The sequence below is a fragment of the Pempheris klunzingeri genome, chromosome 11, assembly GCF_042242105.1.
Source record: "Pempheris klunzingeri isolate RE-2024b chromosome 11, fPemKlu1.hap1, whole genome shotgun sequence".
NCBI lineage: Eukaryota > Metazoa > Chordata > Actinopteri > Acropomatiformes > Pempheridae > Pempheris > Pempheris klunzingeri.
In genome coordinates, this window is record NC_092022.1 from 24116239 (window position 1) to 24142234 (window position 25996).

At 41.4% G+C, this 25996-nt stretch overlaps 1 protein-coding gene and 2 non-coding genes across 6 annotated transcripts; 1 reads left to right on the forward strand and 2 right to left on the reverse strand.

The window, feature by feature from the left end:
• Window positions 1-479: 479 nt before the first annotated feature.
• trnas-aga (transfer RNA serine (anticodon AGA)) lies at window positions 480-561 on the reverse strand. Its single transcript has one exon. It is a non-coding gene; the product is annotated as a tRNA-Ser (tRNA).
• A 237-nt stretch (window positions 562-798) lies between these two features.
• On the forward strand, window positions 799-870 carry trnae-cuc (transfer RNA glutamic acid (anticodon CUC)). The gene has a single exon. It is a non-coding gene; the product is annotated as a tRNA-Glu (tRNA).
• Window positions 871-1723: 853 nt separating this feature from the next.
• tpd52l2b (tpd52 like 2b) lies at window positions 1724-25980 on the reverse strand. Of its 4 annotated transcripts, none has more exons than XM_070839397.1 (8): window positions 25786-25980; window positions 22393-22550; window positions 21820-21968; window positions 19310-19369; window positions 14173-14220; window positions 11033-11134; window positions 5749-5797; window positions 1724-5052 (listed from the first exon to the last, which is right to left on the reverse strand). In XM_070839397.1, the coding sequence occupies exons 1-8, from the start codon at window positions 25802-25804 to the stop codon at window positions 4975-4977; spliced, it is 663 nt and encodes a 220-aa protein (XP_070695498.1). In that variant the 5' UTR covers window positions 25805-25980; the 3' UTR covers window positions 1724-4974. The 4 variants fall into 4 exon arrangements, with proteins under 4 accessions (XP_070695498.1, XP_070695497.1, XP_070695499.1 ...); XM_070839396.1 differs by having other exon boundaries at window positions 1724-5058; XM_070839398.1 differs by lacking the exon at window positions 19310-19369 and having other exon boundaries at window positions 1724-5058.
• Window positions 25981-25996: the final 16 nt, after the last annotated feature.

Consider the following 25996-nt stretch of genomic DNA (forward strand, 5'->3'; position numbering starts at 1 on the left):
TGTGCACATAACATAGACCAATAGAAAACTAAACTTTACCTTATAATGGACATCATCCTCTACAATTCTCTAGTGAAATAAACATTTTAAAAAGCCAAGACCCAATCAATATTTGAAATGTAAAAAGATTACTGACTGATGTTACTAACAATATGTAACCTTTAATTTATCTACCTTTCCTCTCCTGTGTATTAATTTGTTTTATATTGATATTTTATTTTTTATCCTCTTCTTTTTTTACTCTTTGGCATTCAGTGTGGATGGCAAAGTAAGATTTTCATTGTACAGGGAAACACATGATAATAAACGCTTTGAATCTTTTGCTGTTTACATTTTAACATTGTCAGTATATATTATTTTATTTTTTGGGGGGGGTGTATTAGGAAGCAGGAGATTGTTAGATTGATAGTTATGTATCCCCCTCCACATTGCTGTGACCAGTCGTAGTTTAACACATGTGGATGATCAAAACAGTGACTCGTTGTCGGCAGGATTCGAACCTGCGCGGGGAGACCCCAATGGATTTCTAGTCCATCGCCTTAACCACTCGGCCACGACAACTCACACTGAAACACCTGTAGTGAGATCTCGCGATACATCCCAGTGCTGCGTATGTTCTCGGGCGTGTTTACATTTCCGACTGTCGTTGGATTTGGACACCTAAACCTAATTATAACCATTACCACAAGCCAAAACTTTGGCCCTGACCCAAAGTTTGGCACACTGTGGTTAACCTGTGTACGCTGCAAACACGTGACACAGTGAGGAAACAGGTGAGACTTTCTTCAGAAGTATCTGTCCCTGGTGGTCTAGTGGTTAGGATTCGGCGCTCTCACCGCCGCGGCCCGGGTTCGATTCCCGGTCAGGGAACACAGTTTTTGTGTGTCTGCAACAATTAGATTAGATATTGTTTATTGATCCCTCAGTGGGGGAAAGTTTGCTGTTACAGCAGCTCGAGGGGACAGACAAAAAGCACACAGTTAAAGAAATGTAAATAGCAATAATATAATATATACAGAAGAAAAACCTATATACACAAAAGAAACAATTATATAAAGAATAATTACAGAAGAAAACAACAACAGGGTGAGGTGGAATGGGATGTGAATTACTGCACAGTTTATGTAATGACTAATAAAGTGCAATAAGTGGTGGTTGTGATTTTGATTGGTGCAGCAGACTATATGTAATGTAATGACACCAAAGTTCTCCCACTTAACTCAGCAGCCTTTTCAGTATAGTTGACTTCAGTCATATAGTGCTATGTGTCAGGTAGTACTGTGGAGTATTTATACAGTTTCTTTCTCTTCATGTGATACCCGACCTTGTCTAGCACTAAAATCACTGCTGACAGCTGTGGTGTCCTAAGATTGTTTTCTTAAAAAGTTACCTAATTATTGCATGCAACTTTGTTTGACATAAACAATTTAATCTGTACGAAATTCTGACAACAGACGTGTAGGTTTAACACCTCCAAACATCCATTTTCTGAAATAAATAAGCAATAATGCATCTGAAAAGTGTCTAGTCGGTTTTATGTAGTAAAATGACGCTTTTTTTAAAAAAAAACAAACACAAAAACTGGCCCATATTTGTGGTTGGGTATTAATTTAAAGGAAAAAAATGAGATAAAATGAGCTCAGTCCAGTTTCATCATTCCAGAAACACGATTGTGTTTAATAAACTTTTCACAGATTCCAAGAACAGGTCCACACACCTCTCAGTCATTTAAAGGAATGCTTTATTGATATCCAAACATATACAACAAAACCAAAGTGTTTTTTTTAATTCATTCACCATAATCTTCCAAATCTGATCCCTTTTGATATTCTACATCAGCTAGGCCCAGGACCTAAATAAAGCTATAAGGACTCTACTGTCGTCCAGCCCTTCAGCAGGGGCCGGAGCGTCTGAGCAGGCTCATCACGTGCTGCTCTTCCCATTATTCTTTTCTATCAGTCTCCAAAACAAACCGACTGCAGCTTTAAACAGACGACAGCTACACTGCAAAAACAAAGTCCATCCTAACAAGTCATCGATCCAGTCTTTAAATCCGATTTTTCTTGAACACAGTGAGGTCAAGCAATCGCGTCTGAGTGAGACTTTACACTCTGATCTGGTTTCAGGAGTCAGTTCTGAGGAAAATGACTTGAGACTGAGAATTCTTGTAGTGTGCAGCTGCAATTGTCATTTTGGCAAAGCAGAAAGTCAGAGGTTTCATGAGATTCACAGGCAGAAAGAAAGATTTTGTAACAGATATTGGCAACAGCTGATGGCAAATCATCTGTACAAGTAATAAATCTTCTCTACAGTCCACCTCTGCTAGCAGGAGGAAAGCCAAAAGAAACCAGAAGTATTCACCTAACAGGAATATAACTACCCAAATAATCGACACAAACACAAACAAAACGAGAAAATACACGTATGATACACTGGCAGCAGTTTAGAAGCAGTTTGAGGGGAAGCTTTGCTTAAAGACCGGGTATTTTCATTTCATGTTTGTTCATTGGAGCCCAACCCTGCCACAGAACGATGGCCCTCCTTTTTCTTTTTCTTTTCTTTTAAAACCTTCATAAGAAGTTTTGGCTTAAATCATCTAAATGTTAAAAAGGTACATAACTCTTGTTTATCCTTCTTTCTACTGCCTCAGTAAAACACTTGTCTGAGCCGACGCACTGAAGCTTGGCCAGTTAACAAGAGCAACACTGTGCAGCTGTAACGGGAGAAAAAGGGTTTTGGCAACGTAAGAAGCGACATCTACAAACCTCAAGAGCCTCCGGATAAACCCTCCACGAGCTTTGACAGCAACTCAAGACTGACCAACATTTTGAGACTATTTCAGCAAATTTTTTCCAAGAGTTGCCCTGTATTTTTTCCCCCCAGCATTAATGTCGCCTTTTTATCAGACACTTCAGCCACAAAAGGAAGAGAATACAAACTCCCTACTTTTTCCACGCTCAGGAGAAAAGTGGCACTGCTGCACATCTGTCATCGTCTCGTCTTCTGTTTGTCACTAGAGGTGCACAACGATAAGAGCAACGGTGATTTTGTACAAAACGTTTGTTAGTTTGGCCTCATGCAGTGTATGTGTGTGTGTGCAATCAGGGCATCTCGTAGCATTTAGTGTGTACTATCAGGAGTGCATTTGTGTGTGCGTTAAGGGGTTGCTGACAAAGTTTCTTCTATGGCAGCGAGATGTTCTCCATGACATGTTTTGTAGCCCGTCAGACTGTAAATATTTTAATGCTAACTCCCCTTCCTTCAATTGAACCACTCTGTACAACTTAAAAAAAAAAAAAGGAATATAAAGAAAAAAACAAACTATTTCTTTTCTGCTATCTAAACTGTAACAACAGGTGAACCATTTAAAGTGAGTAAGGCCGATAGAGAAGCGTTGACATTCACCAGGTAGTGTACACAGCGAAGCGGCGTCTCACATCGAGTTGTGTGTGTGTGTTAACAACGGCAGTCAAACCAGGGTGAAAAGAAACGCAGTCAAAGTGGTTTCCAAATCGTTTGACCCTGAAGAGGTTCAGTTTGACTTGCAAATGGCAGCATCAAAGCGCCGCAGCAGCACATCGGAGATCAAACGCACCTCCAGTCTGTCCGATGAAACCGCTTTGACTGAGCTCCTTCTTACCTCGGTCCGATTAGTCCTGCACCCACGTGGGCACAAAACGACCGCAGCTCATCTACGAGTCGGTTTCACAGGCACAGGAACGTTTAGACCATAAATGTACTTTAAACAGAAGAAACTCCAGACGGACAGTAACCTGTGCCTGTGAAATGGACTCATAGTGTTTCCACATCAGAGTTTGTTTATCCTCCCGCTGCTTTTCCTAAACCTCCCAAACTGATCACTACCACTCGGCAGCATCAGTGACAATATATTTATTCATATATATTTATACATATTGATAAAAGTTATGTAAAAACATTATGCAAAGCAGTGTAAAATAGTTTCAATACAAAATGGTTTAAGGTTGTTGTTTTTTTTTACATCCTGGGGTGCGTTTAGGGTGTTACAAGAGACCGTGGTCGTCTTTGCATGGTTGGGATGGTACAGCTGAGATGAGATATGCACATGCATGTAGCAGTAGTAGGTCTTAAGAGGGGTGAGATGCTGGATTTTGGGCCCCCCCCGCCCTCCCAAGCCGGACCTCTAACCTCTAACCTGTGAGTGCAGCCCGCGCTCTAGCTGCTGGCGACCGCAGAGCCGCGAGGTAAACTGGACACAAGTTTAAGAACAGGGTGGGGATACTGTGGTGACACTAGCAGGTGCTCACAGTGTAAATGCAGTATTTATGAAGCCGACAGCAGTCAGAAACAAAGACAGGATTAGTAGGTTTAAGTAGCATAGACATCACCATCTTTGCTTATGCCCGCAGAATGCTCCTCCACCCTCAGTCTTCCTAAACTCTGAGCTGCAGGGTGCAGGGTTACTTTTTGATGCATCGGTATCTTTACAGAACCACAGTTCTCTCATTTAGATAGACGTCCTGACATAGTATAATGCCTTTTCTTTAGCCAGGTGACGACCAGCTTATAAAAAGTGTGTGAGGTGTGCAGGAGACTAGTGTCAGTGTTTGTGGACTAACGGACGGGGTGCAGGTCTAACTGGGGAGGAAGTAGAGGCAGGACTGGTGATGTAACACAGCAAGGCCAGTAAATTATTCCGGTTTAGACATCAACAAAACATTTTCCTTTTCCTCGACAGTGAAGCAGAGGGATGGGACCGGTGGGGAAAGCTTTGTCCCACCTCGAACCCACGAGTCCTTCACCTCCGCCTGTCAACGTTTACACACCCTGGGGCGGCGGGGTGGGGGAGTGAGTGATGGTGAGTCAGTGAGGTGGAGGGTCAAAGGTCAGGGCTGACTCTGCGATGTGAGGTGATAACAGTACAGTCTCAGGTCGTGAGGAAAATGGCAGCGAGGAGGAGGAGGAGGAGGAGGAGGAGGGAGAGGAGGGATGTGTTCAGAAAGGCGGGTTCTCCTGAGTGGGGGTGGTGTCAGTGGGAGTGACGGCCTCCCCGTTCCCTCTGGGGCCGACAACCTTGTACTGGGAGAGAGGGAGAGTGAGAGGGAGAGCGAGAGACACAGAGAGAGAGAGAGAGAGAGAGAGACAGAGAGAGAAGGATGACAACAGAGAGGAAATAACCCAAAGTGTTATTGATCGTCATCATTAATATGCTGACTCATGACACTTTGAGTACATTTAAAACTCATTAGCGTTCCCACATCTACACTACCTACTGCATCTAAGCAAGCTCTTACTTGGTGTCCATGAACTAAAAACGACACTAAATAAGGTCCATTTTTGAGCAATTTCTTTTTTAGATGGCGACTATTCTCCCACAATGCAATGAAATGTAAGAGCGGCGCATAGCTGGAAAAATATAAAGACATTGTGGATGTTTGTGGAACAGAAAGATCTTTGGAAACAAACAAAGAATCAAATAATAGGAAAAACATTTTGCAGACTATTTGTGAATTGACGTAATGTGTTACGTGCACATAAATGCAGTCCAAACATTTTTTTATGCTATAAGTCTGTTTTCTTCAGTCACAGTGTGTTAGACACACAGATGTCCTACATTCAACACTGTGCCTGAATGCATCCTGTGTAAACACAGACAGAGGACTGAAACAGCCGGCTCACTATCATGGTGGAAACAGATGCCGTTTTTTCATTCATATCATTGTAAGACTCTACCGCAGAGCAGTCACATCATGGCCAATGTCTGCTCACCTTCAGGTTCCCCATTTTATCTTCAAATGACTTGAAGGTCGCAGAGTTCCTGCAGGACAGAGACAGGACGTTACATTCCCAAGAAGACATGTTGGACATTACATGCAATGATACCACGGTAATTATACCGGCATGTTAACAGTGAAGTCCAGCTGGTAATGGAAACATAGACTGTTAAAACATCCGTGACGTCACCCATAGGTTTCTGAAGAGCCCAAATGAAGCTCAATTAGAGGCTCTCTGGAGGTCGCCATCTTGGCATTGCTCAACTCCGCCCACTCGCGGCTAATCCAAAAATGGGCAAAGAGGCGGGACGAATGAAGCCTGGCTCCTGAGACACGCCCATCTAGAACTACGCTACCAAGCTAGCTACGGCTAAGAGGCTAAGCTAAGAAGCTACTCTGCATGACCGTGCTGCTCTCTCGTGGTGAGAGACAACAGGCTGTGTGTGTGTGTGGTGGATGTCAAATGTTGGTTTTATCTGTTTGTAATGTGTGACGTGTTCCAAGTTTTGTGGTGAAAATGAAAATAAACCTTGAAAGATTGACGGAAGTTAAAGTATATTACGTTGCTGAATATAGAAATAGAAAACTCATCAAAACATCTGAGTGGCATGTGAACTATGTATGTAGCTTATTACAGGGTGACTGCGGACCGGGCCTCCCAAATAACTAGCAACCAGCCATCTGTCAGCCTGTCAGCCTGTCAAGCCTTAATATAATTCAAACAGGTGAGTTATAAAATAATTTACACCCCATACAGCTTTCATGAGCAGAAAAATTGTCTATAGAGGCAGAAAAACATTTTTTCTGCGAGGCTGTAAACAGTTCAATTTCGGTTCAAGGACAGTGAAACAGAATCTTTGTAAATTATAGAACAATACAGAGAATGGCATAAAAGTTAATTCAGCATATCAGTACAAAGCACATGTTCAACACATCAGGAGCAAATAATGAATCAAATAAACAAAAACTTATTCTCATGCTGTCACAGATTGGTAAACATTTACTTGAATAGCTGGTCTACTAGCAGTATAATCTACACTGAGTCGATAGAATATGACGAGCTGCTAAATGCTGTTTTAAGTTTTCAAGGTTTACTTTTATAAATAAAGAGCCTGAAGAGGACTGTGTATCAAATATCGTGTCCACTCAGGTTCTTATTTTAAGTGTCTGACAACATCACAGACAGGATCCATACAGAGAAAAGACCTTTAAGATCGTTTTGGTTTCACCACAAACAGCCGTTATATCGCTCTCATCAAAGCCACAAGACTCAATTAACAAAAACTGCCTCTGCCTCAGTCAGTTAGGTTGTGTGCATTATTGAGTGACTTGTGGTGTTTTAAAGAGTTAGTTCAGATCCAAATTCACAAAAACTAGACCAACAACAACCAAAGCCATGTTCTGCGAGGTAAAATTACGTGTTTTGTCAATGGAGTCTGGTGGCTTAGATCTACTGGACCAATGGGGCCCTGGTTTAAAAATACCAGATTTATCCTTTAACCTTTAATCAACTTAAAAAATGGAATCTGGCCAAGAAAACAGAATGATAAGAAGCACAGACCTCAACATATAAACAAGAGTATTACAGATGAACACAGGGAGAAGTGCTGTGTGTTACACTGAAGCAGTAGTGAAAAAGAAGATTTGTGTGTTACTTTACCTCATGGCGGGCATACTTATCGAGTGGCGAATGGAATAGTTGCTACTTTGTAAGCGTTAAAAGAGAAGAGACAGAAGTGCAAGTGTTATAAAGCAAGCAAGCAGTGGGACACACGCAAACAATCATACGGACAATTTAATGCAGTTGATACAACAGTTAAAGCGTCATTAGTTAGCCCTTGACCCACAACTTGATTTCTCATTCACATGTACTTTAAACAGTAAAACATGATTCCTACGTGCTTAAAAGCTTAAATTAATCAAATTAATCATTGTTTTGTTAAGTTTCAATAAAGCAAATTCTTCAAGGAATCCAGCAGCTGCTTCTGAACTCAAATAAAAGCCTCAGACCACAACCAGAGCACATAGTTCTTTATGGAAACTGTCTAGGAAATCACCCTACTTTAAATCATTGAACCATTAAATAAAGTGTTACCATTATTTTAAAGAACCAAACCCTCTTTCTGTTTTGAGGCATGATGTGATCCAGCAGATTTAACAATTAAGTGTTCTAAAAAGCTACATATAAGTGACATGGCAGCAAATAGTACCATTAAAGAGCTACAGTTTTATAATATAGGACAACAGGGTATGTATCTATATGCTGGGGAAAAATAGATTCAGGCAACATAAGGGAATGAAATAATAGGGGATGCAATGGCTTAGTTTAAAAACGCCAAAAGTTTGGAAAAAGTAAAAGTCAAAGTATCAGCAGCAAAAATGGCAGAGCTTAACCTCTATGATAACTTATTTTTTCTAATTTCAGCTCATGTGATGTGATTAAACTGATGGATGTACTAACAGGACGGGTCCGTCTTACCTAAAGGAATTAGAGAAAGGCAGAGCTCTGCAGGTCAAACCAAGGCAGCGATTAAAAACAAGAGGAGAGTGTCAGGCAAAAGCAGCAGCACCGGAACGCACACACACACAAACCACAGCGGGCAGACCATGACGGCACAGCTACGTTATCGGCAGGGGAATCGTGAGGGAGGGTGGGGTAGAGATAGAGCAGGGACGGGTTAAGGACACCAAGTGACTCTGCTTCTTCTATCAGCAGCCTGACTTTCAGGTTTCATTATCTGCACACCAACTTGGTTTCGTTTCACTGATGGAGGCCCAACAAGGCTCATCCAGCTATGAACACAAGTTAAATGAAATACATTCAAATTCAGTTACCCAAAATGCTCATAAATAGCAGAGTGACAAATAATCATCGGGGCGTGGCTGGGAAAATTACCCTCAGCCAACAACAGCAGATCACATGGCAAATTTAATACGATGTGCATTTCCACAAAATCCCATCAGTGCAGTGGAGTCTTGTTCACTCTACTTCTTCTACTTCTTTAACAAATGTATTGTTTTCATGCTCAAATTAATTCCAGTTGTTAATTCTTTGCTGTGCTCCTGATCAACGTTAAGCTACCATGAACACAACTCAACACTTCCTGATGATTTTTCACATTAAAAGCCTGCATTTAAAAAGGAAGGATATGAGACTTTTTAATGGGAAAACTCTGGACAAAGGGTTGAGCTTCATTCACGGCTGCTAAACATTGTTGGGGAGGCGAAGCAAGGTGGACATGACTTAGGAGGTGGACTTTATATTGAATTTATCAAAATAGCTATGAGTTTGCATTGACTGGGGAGCAGAGGGAATTAGGAATAAAGGCCCGTCTCAAATACAGACCTCTCTGCCACTGAAGTAAAAAAAAAAGGTTACCATTTGAGAATTTACAGTCATCTGAAGCACAGACTTCATGTCCTTAATATTTTGGTACCGTTTGAGCTGAATGAATGAGTAGTTCCAGTGCTGTGTGTCCACTCCTTCTTACCTCCACTACAATTATGTGTACCATGTTAGTGTTGTTCATGAGTTTAGCAACACAACCAGCACTGAAAACTAAAACAAGGTGCAAAAATGGGGACATTTAGAACAAGAACTATATGGAAAACATGCAACATGAAGGGACGGACATGTCAGACACAAAGGTTCAACTGGGTCAAACCTAATGAAAAATGATGTTAGTGGGATATAATGTGTGACGAGCCAATGAACAACAGATATACACATCATCATCACCACACACACTCCATCAGCCGTGAATCGCTTCCTCACACACACACACACATCCATGAATGCATAAAGAGCAAATATCAATGTGGGTGGTGAAACAGACATGATATAATAAGGACAGTTGTGTAGATCAACAAGGCGCCATCAGAGACAAGTTAAACATGAAGGAGTCGGTGGTTGGTGCGTCTCCACTGAGTATTTGTTTTCCCATTCAGAACCTGCATGTTTTCACTCTCTCACCCCTCAATCACACTTGGTAATAATTTGTTACTCAACGTAGCCATGTTGTGTTACTAATGTTTTCTCACGTTTGGTCTTTTCTCACCTGAACGTCTGCACAGTTTGAAGCAAAATAAACAGACTACATAGTGTGATTCAAGGGTGGAAAAGGGTGCCTACATTGCAGGGGATGGTCCAACTATTCTAAAACAAATGTAATTCACTAAAGATGCTATTTCATACTCAAGTGGCTCCAATTTAAATTTAGCATTTGGGATTTTACTTCAAAAACACACCAGCAGAGCTTCACTTTACTGATGTCTTGGATAATAAAAGATGTTACAAAACAAAAAGTCTTTACTTTGTACAGATGGAAAACAAAGCAAGTCATGTTGAAGCACCCTGTGAGTTAGTGAAATGACCTTTTAGGCAATAAAGCTGTTAAATAAACAAACAGACAGGCACTAGGGACCGGTTATCATCTACAGCACTACTAGAAAAGGTTAGAGGAGAGACTCAGGTCAGCACAAGGAGACAAATTCAGTGCTACAAGATAAAAAGAGCAGTGGACAGTGTCACAGTGAGCAGACATTCAGCTGGTGATGATAACTAGTACCCTGGTTATGAATCTCATACAGGTTTTGACTCTGGAAAATAAAGTTCACATGGAAGCCAGAGTCATCTGCTTATTCAGCCTCTAACATGCACGATTATTATCCACTATTTCTGTCTTCGTCTCATCACGCCCAGCACCCTGGACACATTTACTGCTGTTTTTCTTTTCCATCTCATCCCCACTAATGGACTGTGACATCCTGAGTGGCCTTACCATTCATCCTTATCACATTTTTTGTTTTACTGGCTAACTCCTAGTAAGTGCATCTCTGCTAGGGGCATGACATGCCTCAGTACCTTGGCTTCCACTGTGTATGTATCTATATTTCTTTATCAAATATGCTGACTGGAGTAACCCAGCTGGCATATTTGAGTTTCTGAAAACCGGGTTTATCCAGGTTTCTGAAGTTAGAATATGATGTTTGCATGCACAACACATACATGAGATACTTCAGAAGCCTGGACATAACCTGAGATACTAGCCCCAGCTGTTTGGTGTCACCAGATTTGATAACAGTTTACAAAAGGACTGCATTAGTTTTCAAAAATATATTTTTTATTTTTTCTACATTTTCAGAAGTTCAGAGCTTCCTCCTCCATCCTGGAATAAATCTGGATTTGTTGTATGATATCCAGGGTTTGGGATCTTTGTTTCAACACCGTCCACTCCACTCATTTGCTCTTGTAGCCTAACCAGACTGCTGCATCGTACCTCATGTCGCCCAGTCTCTTGCTGATTACAGAGCCCACTGTGGTGAGAGCTGCACTGGTCTTCTGTCCCGCCTGGGAAAGAGTCTCCTGAGTCTTTTTGTATCTGCAGAGAGAGAGAGTAAGAGGAGGAGGGAGGGATGGATGGCAGGATGAAGGGAGGGAGAGAGAGAGAGAAGGTGGGAGGAGGAGAATAGAGAGAGAACAATAGAGAAAAGGAGCAGGAGTATGATGTGGGACAGCGGAAAAGAAAGAAAAAAGGACAGGACAGGAGGAGCAGTGACAAAGAAGGGAGGAGGATGGAAAGAGGGGGAAGACGACAGACAATGAGCAGAAAGAAACAAAATAGTGGAGCAACAGAATGCAGAAAAACAAGGCAGATGGATGGGAGAGGAGAGGGGAGGGAAGGGAAGGGAAGGGAAGGGAAGGGAGGGCCAAAAAGGTAAATTAGACCAAACCATGTGACCACAACGAAACACAAGCACAAAAACAGTGATTTAAGTTACTGCTCCATCCCACAAATGAAGAAGTGCAGTGTTCACCATCCCAAAGGTTAGTATTCACACAGAACACACAGCCACATGGGAATACAGGAGCGTAGGCCACAGCAGCCAGGTGCCAAAAGGCTGGTGTATCAAAACAAAAATAAAAAAAAAGCCTGTTCTGTTTGCTTTTTAAATGAACCAAACATGTGATGGCTGCTGTTACTGTTTCCAGTAATTTAAAAAACAAACAGATGAGAGATTTCTTTTTTCAGCATCTACTATGTCTGAGAAGAGTTCCTCAGTTTTAGCATACAGTCAATCATTCTCCTGAAACAGCTTCCCCCACAAGTAGAATAACGTCAGGTATGATTCAGCATGTCCCACTGCAGCTGAGGGCCTGGAATGGTGAGTGTCTACTTATTTCAGTGCAACGGAAGAGAGCAAACAAAGGGAAAATCAAACACTCACGCTGCCACACCCATCTCTTAGGGTGTGGTTACGCAGTATGATAGTATCACAATATGAAACTTTTTTTTTTTGGATTCTTCTAGAACCTGCTTTAGTCTGCGGCTTCCCCCTTTTTCTAAATACTCAAAGCAACAGCAGCAATGGTGACAACAACTGCACAGGACAGGCAGGTGGAAAAGGTACAGTGGTTCAGCTCAAGACTGGTCCACCACTTCAAGAACTAGGGCTCGATTGGAGAGGTGTAAAAGGCCTGCCATCGTAGTAAAGGGATGATGGCACACACCTTTTAATACAGTCATGGTGTTGTACGCATGATAGGCGACGAAAAAGTAGTTGGAAATAGAAGAAGTTGAAACCCGTGCTCCTTTCTCGCCTCCACACACTTGGCCAATCACGGCATACAGTGGGCAGGATTCAGAAAGTTTCAGATCAACACGATTATTTCTAATGCGCCAAGAAAATAGTAACAGCAGATGGCTCCAAACGACATTCTTACACATCAGATCAGTTTCTCATAAAATGATTCTTATTATTTAATTCATGAAACTTTCTTCTTTCATAATGGACAGATGTGAAATAAGAAGCCATCTAGTAGCATAATAACAGTATCGTACAGGGAGTATAATAACAGCTTACAGGTGGTCAGCACATACGCTTGAAGAGAGAATTCAAACCGCTGCACTAGACTGTGGCATTAATGCAGTAGATGTTTTGTGTACCAGGCTGGGTGTGGTGGATACAGTTCAGCTCGGATCACAAAACCTTAGTGGCAGGCTTTCATATCTCTAACTGAGAGGTTCTCAGTTAACATTTATCATTGATGATCTGTTTAAAAGGCAAAGGGGATAATTGTTACACTTGTTGGCATCTTCACTCTGACCCCAACAAAATAAAAATGTACTGAAGACCAAACACAGACCGCTGTGCTCTCTTGTCCAACGTGAACTTTTCTGGTTCCAAGCTCTGCTCCCTTATATTTCACCATATATTATATTTCACTACAAATGCGTGTTAACTGGCAAAAGTTACAGAGAGGGTGAAGTAATGCTTACACAAACATAACAATGGAAAACACACACACACACACACACACACACACACACACGCCAACTTTATGATCAACTGAGCAATTCAAGCACACATCAAGCCCCAACAGCTTTGACTGAGCAAATACAGTTTTGGTGATAAGCTGGAGAGGCTGAGCACCAATGCACACAGCCACGTCCATTAACATGGCTGACCTTCCACACTAAACACACACTTGCTGAATGAAGAAGTATGTACTATTTGATTAGTTTTACGATCCTTCTTGCATTATTTTAGGCTCATGCTGACTGATGACTGAAGTACACATCAATATCGACAAAAACAAATCTTTGTCATCATCCCTTCAGTCGTTAAGGCCATTTAACTTCATTCACTCTCAGAACTAAGATATTCTAAAACTAATCTCTAGAATCTGCGCCCTCCCTGTGCATTTAGAGATGTTTCTGATGGCGAGGCATGAGCGGCCACCGAGTCCCATTAACCTGCTACTTTACCCGTGCTGATTATCATTTATCTGAAAAGGGAAGTGACGATAACTTACACTACTGTAATGTCATGCGACACCTTCTACGGAGCTGAGCTTATTACTGTCATCACTGTCATTACTTCAAAATCTTTTCTTGAAATTAAATTTTAGCTTCAATAACAATTTTAAAAAATGCTAATCAGAATAAATGATTTAATAAAAATGTGTTAAAATCACATTAAGCATCTTGTTAAAACACATAATATTCCCAAATACAAGATGACATTGACATTACGGCTGAGTTGTCCACCCTTGTATTTCACAGGTGTGCTGTGACGTAGCTCCCTCTCCCCCTCCTACCCCTGCTGCCCCCTGGCAAAACAATCTCCTAACTCTGAAGTACTTATAAAATCATAATAAGTATGGAACGTATATCTCGTCTTTAAAAGCATGTTTAGGTGTCTTCTGATATAAAGCAGAAAAACTTTCCTTAATACAAAAGCCACGAACGCAAATATAAGACCATCACCACCACAATGGCAAAAGGCAAACAAAAGCAAAGAGGGATGGACAGTCAAACAATAAGAGAAACCCCCCTCAAAACAGAAAACCAAAACTGAAAGAAATCTTAGCTCATCTACAAAAACAAGAACACAAAAGAGAAAGGGGTCAACTCACGCTTCAGAGTGGGCAATGTCATCCAAAGTGGCTGAGGCAGACAGATATCTGAAGACACAACAGCAGGATAATGACACAGGGGAAGAGACACACACTCACAATACAGCACAGCACAGTAGAGTTCAGTAGACTTAGAGTTACACTTCCTAAAGGCTTCTCATTTCCTCCTTCAACACCGACTGAACGTTTCTCGTACGGACCGGATTAAAAAGGTTTTGGTGGAAGAGCATTGGAATTGGAAAGATCTTTAACATTTAAACCGATGTAGTTCACAGGAGAAACGGCAGCATTAACAACACCATAGAAAATCATAGGAATAATGCAACCAAACATTTTATTGTCTCCCCCGTATATTCAATGATGAATAAAAAAAAAAAAAACTCTCAAAACTGAAACTCATCATTTGACATCTGATTGTTCCGAATTATTTCAACGGGAAGGACAAAATGAATCAAAACTTTAAGTTAATGAAGGTAATGACATGTGATTTTGTCCTGCTGAACACTGGGAAACTGTTCACACTCCACTAGAAAAAACAGAGATGTGACACAATTAAATATTACATTTGTTTATCCAAACCGTAAAAGAACATCAGCTTATGAAACAGACACATGAACTTAATTCTATCATTTATGATTACATAAAAATTATATCAAAATGAGTGTGGAATCACCCGTCCAGATTGTTTAGCTACAGATTAGCTGTGGAACTGTGATTCTGCTATAATGGAACAAGACTTTTCAGTATTACTACTACACTAATAACAGTATGTTAGATGATCAATGCAGCTGTTATCCAGAGTGCTCTCAACATCAACACTCCCCGTGTAACGTGTGAAACATACCAGACTTCCCAGTGTGCTTTTCTAACTGTCACAGCAAAGCAACATTAAAGTTAAGTACTAAAACATACGTATCAACCTTTTCTTTAATATGTATCCTTTAAATCAGTTTAAACAATTTCGATCCAGATCATTTTGAACCACCCTTGCTTACGTCTAAGGTAACTTTTTTAAGGAATACAAAAAAAAGAAAAACATAGATGTGGATGAAGAGGTCTAGACGTCAGCCAATAAATCTGAGGTGTTGTGAGACGATTATTAGGAGAGGAAAGTAGGGGGGAAAAACTGATTTCCACTAAACAAAGCTCTGCTTATTTTTTAAGCTTTTTATCCTCGTTAGACTGTTAACAATCAGTCAACATATGCAATCAACGACAAGGGGTCACATGCAAGCAATACTTCATTTTTAAGGGTCACGTGATCCTCTGATCTAAATCATGTCTAGCAGTGTTGTGGCTATAAAAAAAAAAAATACATTACAGATAACATTTTAGCAAAGTTATGCTATAACGTACTGAAGATCCATATCTACAGAAGAAAACTATTATTATTATTATTATATTATTATTGCACCTGTCAGAGCTCTCACTGTGCCGGCTGGGTTGGGTACACAACTACAAAGAGGAAGATGAGGGTGGATGCTCCGGTAAACAGACAAACTCATTCTTTTGAATGTGCTGAATTATTGTAAAAAGATGTGTTTACTGCACCAAACTTCACAAGCAAACTGATCAAGCTACTACAGAGGAAACACACATCAAAGCCATTAAGAATGATATAGAACAGACTTTTAGAGAACCCATTGTTACAGCTACAGCTACTGCATTTATAGAAACACATATATATCAGTGACTGGTAAGGATTAGAGAGTACCCTAAATGTAAAGTGATGAGTAATGTCATTGTTTTTATCAAAGTAATAAGTAATCTAAACATTACATATTAAGTAATGGACTGTATTTTCTGATCTTGTGTCTATGTTGGTGTGATAAAAGAGCAGTTCAACTCCACAGGAAACTGTGAAGGGAAAGGGACACGGTGTTAGTGGAAAAGCTGAAAAACGTGATGGTTTAGTGTGGAAAAAGACCCATAGTGACTCTCAGACGGGTTAATAGATCAAACACCAGTTAACACAGCCTATCCATGATTAGCAGCAAAGCAAGCTTAAACACACACACACACACACACACACACACACACACACACAGAGTCCTGCCTGTGTGGTATCTATAAAAAGAGAGGAAGTGGGTTTGTGCTGACTGTTCAGTACAACAATGGAAGAGCAGATAAGGAAGCACAGTCAACATGAGACAAGAATGGCAGGAGACCAAACTGAGTGTTCATCTGGCAGAGCCTTTGATCCCTGAATGTTTCCAGTGCGTGGTCCTAAGACTCCTGATCCCAACACTGAGCGTCTCACTCGACACAGCCAGCAGTGTCAACAGCTTTAATACTGTTTGTACATGAAGATATCCTACTGAAGCACAGTCTTTCAGCTGCATTTAAGAGCTCTCAGCTCATGTGAAGGCGATCAGACAATGCCAGAGACATATTAGGACATACTAAAATGTGGATGTGTTTGTGCACAGCCTGTTATCTGAATACACTACTAATGATTGCTAATGTAAAAACCGGGAGAGGATTATGAAAGGTAAGTATTGAAAAATGTGTGATCAAGGCTAAAGATATAGCAGAGTGATCGCAGCTGGAAACTGTTTCTACGTTAACCTACAGCTATGGTCACAAACACCTTTGTCACGAACCAAACTCCAGTGTAGGGAAGTGATGCTGTGGATTCTGATATTATGTTTAAGCTTATGGTGACACGCACTACAAACACGACATCTATACTTGTTTCCATTGGCTGATGGCACCCACAGAAACTCAAACTTGGAAGGAAAAGCCCATAAAGTACTGCTGTTTGACTGAAAAGCAAAACAAAAACAACAACACCACACCAATCACTGCTTAGCTTTTAACATGCTAAACAATAAAGTCAAATATGACCTTGCAGATAGCAGGAGAACATTTTTCTACCGCGGTCCAATGCTGTTCCAGTAACAGGAGACAGCTCTGCTCCAGACAAGGCCAGTCTCTATATCCTGACTTACATCAGCACAATGCAGCTTACTGTACAGCACAGTGACTTCATACACACCAGCCTCATCACACTGCACCGCCTGCCCATACACCACTTCACTACCTTCTTTGTCGAGCAGTTATTTGTCGTTGTCGAAGGAGAAATCAGAGTGCAATATTAGTTGAAAATATGTGAGGGTTCAATGTTAGATGAAATCCACACATGGCTACTGGGAAGAGTTTTACTTTCTGAAGGTCTAATTAATTTCCCTTTACATTCTGAGTCAAAGAAACGCTGTTTGATTGTTATTGTGCTAATAAAGCATATTTAACTGTGCTGACTGGCTCTGTTTTCATGGCAACCCACCAAGTCTTTGTGCCTCCAACATATTCATAATTCATAACCAAGTTATGTCTTTGGTTAGTTCAATTGCTCCGTTTGCACCTCATAACCTCCATTTCTCTCCCCCTCATCATGTGACTAAACAAAACACCGTCTTTCTCTCCCTTCCTCTCCGCCTCTCTCTCTCACATTCCTTTCCTTTCCTCTCCTCCAACTTGTTCCATTCCTCCCACTTGACCAAAGCACATGCATATGATAGGAGATACAAACACACCCGTTCCCTGCGCTCTACTAGGCATTGAGTGTATGCATGTGTAGGCCTCAACCAAGAGCGATGTGCCTGCCTGCTCGTCTTTCTGCCTTTCATTGCAACTATGTGTAAAAAAATCCACAATTATTCAGGCAGTGTGGTGAAGACATATCTGAAATAGTCCAAGACAGAGGGATGCGTGTCTACTTACACATTCTCACAGTCTCTGTCCGTGTGTGAGAGTAGAACAAAGAAGACAGACTAAGCGCACCTGTTGTGGTTAGTGGAGGTGTGTGTGTGTGTGTGTAAAAGTGTGACACAGCGTCATCAGCGTCACCCTGTCAGGTTAGGCTCACTAGCTGAGTGAGCTTGCCAATCCAGTTCATTTGAGAAGCAGCCACATGGAAAATTCCATTAGCCTCAGACCTTAGAGCAGCAGCCTGGTGGAAACAGGCAGAAAACTCAGATTTTATGCTTTTCTTTCCTCTTCTTTCAGCAGCAGCACAGAACCATCTCAAAAATCTGCACCGTCACACTGTGTGCAAATTGATTTTATCTAGCCAATAAGCCCAGAATCAGAATCATTATGCAACCATTGTCAGTGTGCGGCTCATTGGAGTCTCATTTTTGACAAATGGGCTGGTTATACCACCAACAAGCTTGACTTTTTAATTATAAATATTTGTCTTCCATCTATCGTATCATCACCTTACAGCTAAGAAAACTCAAATGGAGAATCAGACAGTGTCGCTTTTCAGTGCTGGGAATAAAAGCAGAGAGGAAGTGTCTGAGAAAGCTTAAAATATGGAGGAATGTTGATTTGGTGAGGAAGTAGAGAGGAGGACGTGTGTCATCACTTCTGGATGGAGGAAGAGCAGACAGCTGACCTCAGAGAGGAAGTAAAAAACAGACGGATGATGATGATAGAAGGTAGACAGAATGATATACATGTTAATCACAGAAAAAAGTCCTTTATTTACACTGACTCCCATTAAAGAAATCCTGCCACGTCTCAATTGTATTCAACCATCTCAACTTACTGCACCATCTTGAAAAAAATCTGAAATCATCAAAACACTAAAAAAGGTGGGTCACAGGTCAGTTCGCAAACAGATTCAAGTGAATAAGTTATGCTACTCAGGCTGCCAAATCCCACTTAAGTGCTACAAGTCTGGCCACATACGCAAAAGGCTCCTGACAACAGTAGGAGTACTGATCCCAAATCAGTAAAAAAAGCTCCTAAACAGGGTCCGGCTAAACGTGGTCTCACTCCTGTTCTCACTTTTTACAGAACTTTAAGTGCCATCACACTGGAAATAGAAAACTATTCACTTCCTCCGATACAGTTCAGAAGATTAATGCTGCACGCTTATTTGGAGGCAGTCCTTTACAGCATCTCATTCAATGTGAGCAGAAAGAGTAAACCCACTACAGACAAACGTTTGTCCTCCCGACGGACTCGAGGTTAAACACCGACTGTTGAAATGGAAGCGTTCTCAAACATGGTTAGAAGGTGAGAAGGTTCGAGTGTGTTTGAGTCGAGTGAAAGTCAGAGCGTGAGAGAGCAAACACTGCAGAAGGCCAGACAGGCTGGTGAGCGAGCAGCAAACAGTGCATGGACTCACAGATCCGAACTGGTAACTCTGTCATTCCACTCGCCCAGTTTCTCAGTGGTTCTCACATAGCTAGGAACAGAGACATGAGGGGGTCAGTGAGGGCACAAAGCAGGCTGGCTCGAGGAGGAAGCCGGGTTTAGAAAATCCTAAAGAATCTCTGTCTGTTTGCAATTCATTTACAACAAGTTGGATTTAAGACTTAAAGGAGTTTAATTGTGAATGCACTTTAAGACCCATTTCACATCTATACCTGGCACAACAGTACGAAGGATGTGAAGGAAAATCCCAGAGTAGTAAATGAATTTATTCACATTCAACTGATGCAAGTTAACAACTGTTGCAACTTTATAAAAGTCACATTAACTTCACATTTTATGGCCAAAAAAATTGAGGTTGTCAGATTTTAAGACATTTTACGTATGTGATTGTTCCATGACACCTCTTTCTTTCCCCAGTTAGTTAAAGTTAAAGTTAAAAATCCCAATGTGGGCTGTCAGGTGCACATTCACTAAAGTCACACTGTAGGAGAAATGAGCATCTTATCCTAACGAAAACTGGTACAAATTAAATTGGGCTTCAATCGCAATACTGTGCAATAGAGCGGCCCCTTCCATCACTAAACTGAGGGCTTCACCTTTACGGATGATTCATCGAGGAAGCCTTAGATGGAAAAGTCTCAGATATGATCTGACATTCAGGGATTAAAATTCTCTCCCTTGTTTTTCTGGCTCGCTGGAGCGAAACTTGTGTCCTGCAGCAACAGCAGAATCCTAATGTTTGCAAATGCACGACAGGTACAAAACAGTTTAGTGGGGATTAGATGGTAATAACAGGAGCTTTGACGTGCTAATTAAGCTCTAATAATATCTGAGCATTCTGCTTTTAGTTGGGTCACTTAATGTCCAACAAAGTTAAGAGTGCAAATAAAGACCATCAAACTCTTAGAATAGTTTAAATGACCACCAAACATGATATCAAGCATGAAAAGTTATGTACTTGTTTCCTAAAAGGAGGTTAACACTGATCAAATAAAGGGTTAAGACACTTTACGAATCCGTGTGGACCGACAAATGGTTTCATCTTCATAATGAGTTAAGATGGAGCGCAGTAATAATCTCTTTTTGCTGGAAAAACTGAGTCATGAGCTTCAGCTGGATCATTTTATCGAGACGTTTGTTGTGTTGCTCATTAAGAGTCTTCAAACCAAGTTTCCCTGTGTGAACGCCTCCTGCTGGGGTTAAGGACAACAGTTGCTTAATTAATCATGTGTAATCAGATCTTCTCATTTAAGAGACAATTAACGGGTGAATTCTGATGATGTTGAAGCATTAAATTGAATTTCAAACGGAGCGGCTGCTTTGTTTGAACAAAGTGTTACCATAAGATGAAAAACTGCAGATAAATATTTGTTCCCCCAACTGTGACAAGCTAGATTAACAAACACATGCTTTAATACATCAATATTTCAGCGCCTTCACCTCTGCTGCAGTCCAGAGAAGCCAACTCTGTTTCATCTGTTTAAGAAGGTTTGTAACCACCCTGTATAATGTAAACCTGTGCAGAAAATTATCTTCAGAGGCCTGGATGTGTCACAGCAGGGTGAGTCTTTCTGATACTATGAAAGAATGCCTGCAGGGAGTGCAGATTCATTCATCTCTCTGGACTGCGATCGGAGTCATATGGGGCAAAAATGTGTTCTCAAAATGTGTTTAATAACGTAGGAGTGGTATTTTAGAAGGTTGCCAATACTCACATCTTACCTGGGTTCTTCTTAAGACCAAACTGGATGAGCGACAATCAGTTATCCTTGTTTATTCTTCCATTTTACTAAAATATCTATATAATGTCAGCATATGGTGCGCTTCTCTTTAAATGCACTCTTTATTAAACGGTAGCTGCGGCTCCACAATCTATTTTTCCGTTTGTCTTTCTGAACTAAATGGTTGTATACTAAAATTAGAGCACCTCATTTTTTTTTTTTAACCAAAATAAAAAAAATTAATGATGTTTTTTTTGCATTTAATGTTTCATTGCACTGCTGTGGCTACGAATGTGTTCACAATGACACAGAGACCAATTAACACCACCATTTTGTTTCACTGAGGCCACAAAGGGACCCAGAAACAAAAAAAACAAAAACAAAGAAGGGTTGTCCAGCAGAAAAGCTGAACCAATGCTACGTCACCCAGCTACACACATTTTGGCCAATCAAATATGTGCAAGAGTACTTCACCAAATATGTATGTATGTATAATCCTCTGATAAGCCTTCAAGCCACATACTGTAGGAGTTCAAGTAACAAAAGACCAAATGTTTGTTTAGTATACAAGTAAATACCAGTTTATGTCTCAGATTCTCAGAGAGAAACTCTGCTGAGAAAGTTAGTGGGACAGAAGCTCATCGACTCTCTGAACGTCCAACAACAGTCCAGTCTGGAGGGGCCCTGATTTAGCCTAAGTTGATGGTGTATATTCTGATTCTGTGGACCAGTGGATAACTGTTTAATGTTTAATACATACGCGTTGGAGGTCTGTACGTCTTGCCAGCTCTTGGTGAGGTTCTGTCTGATTTCAGTGAGCGGGCTGAGGCCAAGTTTCCTCTTCAGCTCTGTGGCGTGTCTCTCTTTGGCTGACAAAACCTGACGCAGGGTGTTGATCTCCTCCTCCACCTAAAACACAACAGACCCACCAGAAAGAGTTAAGTCTGGGGATTCCCCTTCGTTCATGGTATCTTACCAGGCTACAGCTCTTCTCTTTTCTAAATGACCAAAAACTGTTTTAAATTTGTATTCATCTGAGAAACACAAAGGTACTTCCCATCATCCACTGCAGGATTAAATTCAAATCATCCTCTTTACTCTGAGTCATGGTTTCACCTCCCACTGCTCTAATAATAATAATTTTAAATTGCTGTTTTTGAGTTAGCTTGTTCCATACAATTAAAGAAATACGAAAGGCACCCACACACTGAAATCCTGTGCTTAAGAGAGCTCTGATCCCACTGTATGCTTTTTGTTCAGCATCCACAACACAACTATTGTAGCCTAAAGTGACATGTAAACACCTGGTGATTTTGGACCACCGGGGCCCTACCTTGGTGAGCTCGGTGCGGAGCTCCTCTGCCTCTTCTTCTGTCAGGCCTGGTGGAAGAGGGTTGGCCGAGTTCCCCACTGCTCCCTCCACCGGCACGTCGGCCAGGCTGTCTGAATGATCCACACCGAGACCCTTGTTAGGGGAGTTCAGGTTGATGTCTGGAGAGAAATAAAGAGACAAGGACAAGGGGGGAGGTGATAGGATGAAAGGAAGGGACGGACAGAAAGCATGGTGGAGAACAGAGGAGGTTAATGAGTGTGAATACACACTTAGATCAGTTAAAAGCCAAGAGAGATTCACTCAGATGATCCCTCTCTCAGTATCCGTTTCACACCAAAACCAGGGCCAGGAGGAGATATCCGACGGGGAGAGAAAGTGGCAATTAGCAGAGCCAGCAGCCAAGAGCCAGCTCCGCACTCTGCAAGAGTAACTTAAGACCCATCTCTCTGAGTACAATTAAACCTTTCACTTTCTGTAAACAGGAACGCTGCGATAAAGTGGACCTGAAATAGCCAAAAGGAGGAAGAAACCATTCCAACAAAACAGCTATAATCCATTCCTGTGTAAACTTTAATTCCTCCAGAGATAAGCTGACAGCACAAAATACCAGTTTGAACTCTAAAAACAGCCACTGTCAGCATTCCTATGACTATAACAGCATCTTGCGTCATTCACCTGAGGACTCCATCATAATTTGGCAGCTACAGGAGCTCAGCGCAGCCAGAGCTGGCACACAGGACACAACAAGAGAAAGGAAAAAAACAAACTGGCGCCACTCCCCAAAAAAGCTGAGTAAAAATAGACTTTCTGCAGCTATAGTTCATCATTTACACAGTATTTATTCAGTGGGTGGGCCCAATATGAACGCTTAACTCACACACCACAATGCTTACAAACACACCCACTTCCACACCTGCAAACAGGCCGTGTTATAGAGTGTAGGACTGTCAGCCTCAGTCTCACTGATTCCAGGAGCAGACTTATATTAATTCACTATTAGCATCAAAGTAGTGTGCATGTCTATACGATTGACTGCACACAACACATTAGACACCACAAGACAACAGTGGGACAAGCACATGGTCGTGTTGCAAAACACCAAGATTAGCTTGTCTGCAGGTAGCGCTGGTGACGCCATGTGATCCCGTCTCAGCAATAACATCCGCATATGAGCCGGCGAGAAAAATGACGGCTCCACCCTGAAGGCATATTGATTCAGTAAAGAAAGATTCAGAAGTAACAGCAGCGAGGTTACAAAGAGACGAGGCTCAACAGTGAAGAGGATGAGTACAAATAGATTTCTTCTAGGGAAATAGAAAATTATATTCTTTGGTTATCATGTTTTGTGTTGTGAATCTGCCCTCAGTTAGTGATTCCAACACTTCCCAGAATGCCCTCTGACAACACGCGGAGCCAGTCCAAGTTCTGTTGCTTTCAATTAAAGGTTAGTTCCCTTATTTGCTAGTGATCTAACTACTCTGTAAACACTGCGGCATGTATGGGAGCACAGCCACACCCCTTACTTTAAAAACCTGGTCTATTTCCTGCTGACATGGATGTAGAATTTAAGTCTGTGTGGTACTTCTATGATGGTCTCTCCCTGTCTGGGCTGTGGAAAGACGCTCTTGCTCTTTGATTTTGACTGACACCAAATCTGACATCTAGTGCTAGTGTTTAGGATCGCTGAGGACTTTAATACCTTCACAGAAAAATATCTATCACCACACAAAAAGCACAGGCACATCATGAACACCTGTTAATGTTGTTCTTTTATGGTGGAGTTTTTAAAAAAAAATAAAAAATAGTGGCAGCAGTGTCATGTGAGAATGCATCAGGCCAGAAAAGTCCCTGGCTCGGCCAAAAATCCTATTCTCAGCTTTCACAGCATCATTTACGAAACAGCATTAGCAGGATTTTATTTGGACAGACATGCCCTAGTTTACTCCAGTTTGTCATACTTCAAGACAGGCAAATGTAGGTAATCTTAATCACTTCCTTTAAGTGCTCGTCCTGAAGCACAGGAAGCCTGATACAGCACGACATGTCCGTCATGGCCGCTCATCATTACAAAGCACAGGATACAGCCCGGGAAGTCTCATTAGGACATCCCCTAGGGCACTTTGTGACCACGATGACCTGGAGAGGCGAAACATCTTCTTTAGCGCTGTCAAATCGGCAGGACTGTTAAATTTGACAATTTCCAGGTGACCGTTTTATGTCAGCAACCCAACCCATAGGTCAGACGCTGTGGGAGCACCAATAGTGCAACTCATATTTATATCAGTAGAGTTGTTACAGTTTTTTGTATTTTATGTATCTAGATTTTATTTTTGACAATATGACAGCAAATGTTGTGTGGTGGTAAAAATGTGACGTCTGTCTTTTGTCTGTAAAAAGATTTTACAGACTCTGTTTGGACCCGTTTGGCTGGGTCAAGATATTTATACAAAAGTAGCTCTATACTTTTATATAAACATCTTAATTTGTTAGTTGTTTAATCCTGCTAACGCTTGTTATTTTGTCTAAACACTAAAGAAGATCTTCAGTGTAACAATCACAGTTTGTATCAAGATCTAAGCCATAATGGCCACCCATAGTCTTGCTATATATTACTCTCAGCCTAATTCGCTCACTGCAAAGTTTGTCAAAGCCAAAAATCAATTTGGTAAACTGTAAACAAGGTCAGACAGTTACACAATGATAAAGCAGAAGACCTTTCTGCTCATTTGTTTGGATCTCTGAGGGGCTGAAGATGGAGTCAATATGTGACAATGATAAGGCAGCAGCTAGCATGCTAACAGCACGACTGTGATCGACAGTCAGCAAAATCTGGCTGCTGTAACCTGATAAACAGTGATTAATATTGACTAAACTGACATACACGATAGCAGGTAAATAAGAGACACGGGCTGGTTGGGATGCCACCAAAACAACCTGCTAACACTTGTTTCAGCTGACATTAGTCCTTTTGTTTACCAGCTCGTCTCGTTACAACCGACGGGGTTAGTCTCACAGGAGAAGACAGCAGAGTTCACTTCTTAACCTTAGTGGTGTCAGTCAAATCAAACAGAGCAGTGCTGGAAGTAGTCGGTGGCATCAGTAACATGATCCTCCCTCCTTTGCTCTTAACTTGCTGCTCCTGTCCCTGTCATTTACCAGCGGGCCTGTCCGGTCCTCACGCCCGCTTCACTGTGATGGTTTATTCCGGTCCAAACCACCCAAACTTTCAAACAAACAAAGTAGCTAAAACCACAAAGTCGCTGGCTACTCTGGGGGCGGATTCATTTCCTACAACCGTTCGCTGTCTGGTTCTCAAACACCTGGACGCTTTTCTGGCACTAAGCTAAGCTACATGCTAGCTAACTTGCACGCTAAGCTAACAATTAACGTTACCTTGACTGGCGGGGTCCATGGCGTCGATTTGGCAGAGCGGGAACTCCTTCTTTATGTTAAATATTTAACTCGGCTGGTGTGAAATGCGGACAGCAGACTGCTACAGTTTGTCCTCCACCTGATGTCTGGAAATGTCCCTGGTTTTAGTGACTGCTCTCCCTCAGAGAAAGTCGTCGACAGCCAGCTCAGCTTAACAGCTCTCCGTGAAGCT

Bases quoted from the DNA above. Each gene is read 5' to 3' on its own strand.
- tpd52l2b (XM_070839396.1), bottom strand. The intron at 21,969-22,392 runs GTAGGGCCCCGG...GTTGTGTTTTAG, and splicing joins TCCGCACCGAGCTCACCAAG to GTGGAGGAGGAGATCAACAC. The intron at 11,135-14,172 runs GTGAGTTGACCC...CTCTCTCTGCAG, and splicing joins GACATTGCCCACTCTGAAGC to ATACAAAAAGACTCAGGAGA.